Source organism: Nanorana parkeri, unplaced genomic scaffold (assembly GCF_000935625.1).
Source record: "Nanorana parkeri isolate BGI_ZX_2015 unplaced genomic scaffold, ASM93562v1 scaffold378, whole genome shotgun sequence".
NCBI lineage: Eukaryota > Metazoa > Chordata > Amphibia > Anura > Dicroglossidae > Nanorana > Nanorana parkeri.
In genome coordinates, this window is record NW_017306646.1 from 653,017 (window position 1) to 657,885 (window position 4,869).

The window sequence follows — 4,869 nt, forward strand, 5'->3', positions numbered from 1 at the left end:
TGCCACCGGTCTCAGGAGGCCATCATATTCCTGGTATAGTACTCCTCCTAGCCCTTCTCTGCTAGCATCCACATGTAGTTCATAAGGTTTGGCAGGATCAGCGTAGGCAAGGACAGGAGCCTGTGTTAGACTTCCTTTCAATTGGAGGAAAGCTCTCTCACATTGGTCGGTCCATTCCTCCTGGATTGATTCACGAGGCTTCCTAGGCCCGTGGGCTGATGAACCCGGCTCAAAGGGCATTGATTCATCTTCTGCTCCTTCCATTCTTAGAAGTTTGTTCAGGGGCTGAGCTATCTTGGCAAACCCCTCTACGAACCTTCTATAGTATGAGCAGAATCCCAGGAAGGACCGGAGTTCAGTAATATTACGAGGTCTCGGCCATGAAGCCACAGCTTCCAACTTTTTTGGATCAGTTGATATGCCTTCTGCTGAAACGACATGTCCCAGGTACGTGACTGAAGGCAGACAGAATTGACACTTCTCCAAGGAAAGTTTCAATCCTTCTTCATGGAGCCGCTTTAAGACCTTTTCCAACCGCTGTTCATGTTCTTCCAGTGTTCTTCCGAAGACTATTACGTCATCTAGATACACAAGTACCTCAATCAGGTTCATGTCTCCCACCGTCTTTTCCATTAGTCGTTGGAAAGTTGCGGGAGCTCCGGTGAGGCCTTGGGGCATTCTATTAAACTCAAAGAACCCCAACGGACAGATGAACGCAGTCTTTTCTTTATCTTCAGGATGCATGGGTATCTGGTGGTACCCACTTCGCAGGTCCAGTACACTGAACCACTTTGCTCCAGACAAACACTGTAATGCATCTTCTATTCGAGGAGTAGTGTATTGGTCGGGAATGGTTCTTTGGTTGAGTGTGCGGTAGTCTATGCACAAACGGATGGAACCGTTTTTCTTGCGAACTACCACAATGGGGGAGGCATAAGGGCTCCTGGATTCTTGGATTATCCTGGTTCTTTTCAATTCAGCCAGCTGTTCCCTTAGGTCATCCAGATCTCCCAATGGGACTCGTCGTGACCTTTCTCGAAAGGGCTTGTCGTCTTGGAGACGAATGCGGTGTTGAGTACTTTTAGCACATCCCACATCAAACTCATCCTTGGAGAACAAATCCTGCCACTTGAGGAGTTGAGATTGAATTCGTTTCTTCCACTCAGGCGAGATAGGAGCATCTTTAGGATAGAACCGTTCCGCTGGGATCTCTCTGTCTACACCCCCCACCAATTTAGTGGGTGAGAGGGGTGTAGCAGTGACCACTTGTCCAATCAGCATCCGTGCCTTCAAGGTCACTGGGGAGTCTGACACATTGCATACACTTACAGAGACTCTCCCACGGGTCCGCTGTAGGGCTCTTGTGGATATTATCTCAGGCACCAATTCCACTCCAGATTTCATCACATTTCTGGGATCAGTCTCCAGGACCACATAGGGGCCTGGTTGTGACCAATTCAACTTGACTGAGGCCCGGAAACTAGTCATTTCTCCTGGCTGTAGGACCTTCTCTTTTCCTGCTAATCTCCAAAGCCGTCCCACTTCTGCAGGGGCCCTCTGTTCTTGAATAATCCGCTGGTAGATTGGCCGCAACATCGGGTGCATCTCCTCAGAAGTAGAACTCTCTTCCGTCACTAATGGAGTTATAAGGCGTCTCACCAATTCAGTATTCGTCCCCACAATCATAGAACTCCGATTAGCTCCTGGTGGACGGGGACATACAATGGCCAAGGCGTCACAGACCCCTGGTTGTCCGATAGTTGCCGAACTAAATTCCAGCTTTACTTGTAGGCACCCATCATGTGGAAGCTTCTCAGCCCCAATACCCCAGATTTCGAGATCCTCTAACTCCATCAGGGGTAGATGCTTCAAATGCTTCTGGTAGAAGTCCCGGTAAATCAGTGTTACTTGAGCACCTGTATCGAGGAGAGCCTTTGTGTAGACCCCTTCTACTTGAATTGGGATAATGGGTGAAGGACCTATCAACTTGTCAGGGAACTTCTTCGGAGTAGTAGAAGGCATAGACCCAGTCGGCTGCACTCTAGCCTTCTTCCTAGCTCGTGGTGGTTGTTTTCTTCCCCCTACCGGGTGTTTAGGTTGTGGGTGTGCATTGCTTCCCTGTGACACAGGACCAGACGCCCAGGGAGAGGATCTTTTTGTCGTAGCAGGTGAGGCTCTGGGTAAAGACTTGGGCCTCTTATTGGTATCTTGGGAATCAGAGCAGTCTTCAGTAGTTGGGCACCCAGTTTGCTCCCTCACTGGGGCCCTCTGAAGTTTCCCGCCGGTAGATAACTTCCTCTTGAATTCGATGGACTCGGACAGGTACTTCGGTAATGACCCACTCCTCCACAGTTATAGCAGATGTTTGACGGTTTCTTGATAGGCACCACCTGAGTGGTAGAATCAGGAACTGGTTCTGAAGTGACTTTTTCAAGGGGCGACTTGACACCTGCAGACAATAGGGTTAGCATTTGCGTCAGCTGGGAAACTTGAGCCTTTAATTGCTCTATTTCTGAATTCCCATTCGACACATTGAGCGTTCGGACCTCAGCAGGAAATGAAAATCCTGAGCCCTTCTTTTTCTCCTCTAGGATAGCCTCTTCCTCCCTCACCATCTTAATGAGATCAGAGTATCGCAAAGAGGTACCTCCTTGTAAAGTCTTCAACTGGATCCAGATAGGGTCAGAACTCAGAGCGCCTCTCAGGATCTGTTTCATTCTTACTTGATCCATATCCATGGGCTCTATTCCTTTCTTTAGTACAATCTGGTATAGCATTTTGTTTAGTCGTCGAATATAATCAGAAAGCTGCTCATTTTCCCGTTGAAACATGTGTTCAAATAGGAAGATTAAATCTGTAGCTTTCTCTGTGCGCCCAAACTCATCTTGCAGCATGCGAAGATAGTCATATGCTGTACAAGACTCCTGACTGAATTTCAAATTTCGGATGGCTTCTGCTGCAACGCCTTTCAGACTTTCAGTGATGCGTTGTTTCTTTTGAGCCTCTGGAACATCCCATTCCTCCAGTGCTTGCATAGCCTGTTCCATCCAGGTTTCATACTCTTCTTCTCCAGGAGGTACAGGCTGCCCTCCAGAAAAGATTCTCAACTTCCTGTAGCCATAGTTCACAGATGGCGAGGAAATTTTTATAACGCTCTCTACCAGTTTTCCTATGTCCATGAAGAAGGAAGCTGGGGGGTAGTTAGTGGTTGGCACAGAAGTGGTAGTTACTTCCACTGTGTCTGACATGGTCTGGCTTGGTCCCTCTAAACAACTTGCTGAGGTGACTAGAGGGAGTAACCGTGCTTTAACTTCTCCGGTCAGCTGTATGCTATCACCCTGGAAGCAGGTTGGGACTCCTTTCTTCCATTCTAGTAGGGCATAGGTATGGGAGACTTCTTGATCTATTTTTGTGTCTATTACAAACACTTTCTGGTCAGGTGCTAGTGTAGTTACTGCTTGACGGATCTGTTCCTCTGTCCATTTGTCAGCCGGAATGTCGATTACTACACTCAGCCCTAATTGACCATTTTGTTCCTTGCACCACTCTGCTGCTGTGTTTGGATCCATTGCTGGCTCGTTTGTGCGGTTATCACTTTGCATGAGGTATCAGAAGATATCCCGGACGAGAACCCCCACGTGTAGCGCTCACCCCCGAAGGAGCCGCTGGATGATCGGGTCTTCTGTTTCACCTCTGTGACACACCACAAGCAATGAACCCACAGCACACCAGCACACCTTGTGAAGTTTTATAACAGATTTAATGACTATGGAATAGAACAAACACTTAACGGCTCCCCAATCACCTGTAATACAACCAATAACAGGATAAGGCAATCTGACACGCAGCAGCAATCTATTGCATGCAGGAAAGCCTGCAATGTCAGAATGTCTCAGATAATATACTTAGATTGAATGCAATCAACATTAATATCTTTACTTAAAAGTATCTATCCCCCGCTAAACTACTGGCCAGTAGTATTGTCCTAGGCTAGCCAACGTTGGGGCCCTTGCTGTATAGCAGATGTGAACAATAAACAGGGTGTCACTGCGGCCAAAGGCCTCTCACCACTCCTCAGATCAAATGGGAAGAGATGAAGTCTGCTGGTGGAAGCTGGGTGTCCTCTCTCTCTCTAGTCGACTCTGGGAGGAAGGTGAAGTCATCTGGGTCCCTTGTAAGAAGTTTTCACTCATTCAGGAGACTGGCAGTCCTCTCGGTCGTCTCCATCTGGCTACTCCCTCTCAACTGGGCTGGCTGGATAACCCCGGTGGCTGGTTCGGCCTTGCGGCTAGGCCTCGACATCACCGGTCCTCACTTCAGCCACTCAGCGGGTCCTCCTGATTCAGCAACTCAGGTCAGTCTCTCAGTACACCGCTGCACAGAGCCTGTGTGTCCCTGTATGTCAGCGGTGACCACACAGCTCTATTGCACACAGTCTTAACCCAAACAGGGTAACACAGGTCTATCCTCTTCAGATGGCTGTCCCAGACTGAGGCTGCTCCGCAGAGGCAACCCATAAACCTCCTGTTTCCTTCCCCACAGCCTCCTGGGAAACGCAGCTGCAATATCTTTCCTCTTAACTGCCTCCCGGCCAGCCGTTGTACTTACACAGCCTGCCGGGACCTTCTTGGATGTAAGCGGGCGTGCTAGTACGTCCTGCCCCGCCCCCCGCTCAGGCGCGCCCCCCGCGCGCGCACGAGCCGCTTACTGTGCCCGCACTGTCCATTGGACAGTGCTGTTTCCATAACAAGGTATAGAGTCAGTGAAATCTGCTCTATACCTTGCGATCTGGCTGTGCCAAATCACAGCTGTCAAAAAAGTAAACAATGGCTGCGGTTTGCAGCCTTGTCTCCATCTCCTCTCTCACAC

General features: G+C 49.1%; 1 protein-coding gene across 1 annotated transcript; it reads right to left on the reverse strand.

Annotated features, from left to right (window-relative positions):
* Positions 1-2,255: 2,255 nt before the first annotated feature.
* On the reverse strand, positions 2,256-3,569 carry LOC108789119 (paraneoplastic antigen Ma1-like). Its single transcript, XM_018559050.1, has one exon. It carries the CDS (start codon positions 3,567-3,569, stop codon positions 2,256-2,258), a length of 1,314 nt encoding a protein of 437 aa, XP_018414552.1.
* Positions 3,570-4,869: the final 1,300 nt, after the last annotated feature.

Excerpts from the sequence above, each read along its gene's own strand:
- LOC108789119 (XM_018559050.1), bottom strand. The coding sequence starts at position 3,569 with ATGGATCCAAACACAGCAGCAGAGTGGTGCAAGGAACAAAATGGTCAA.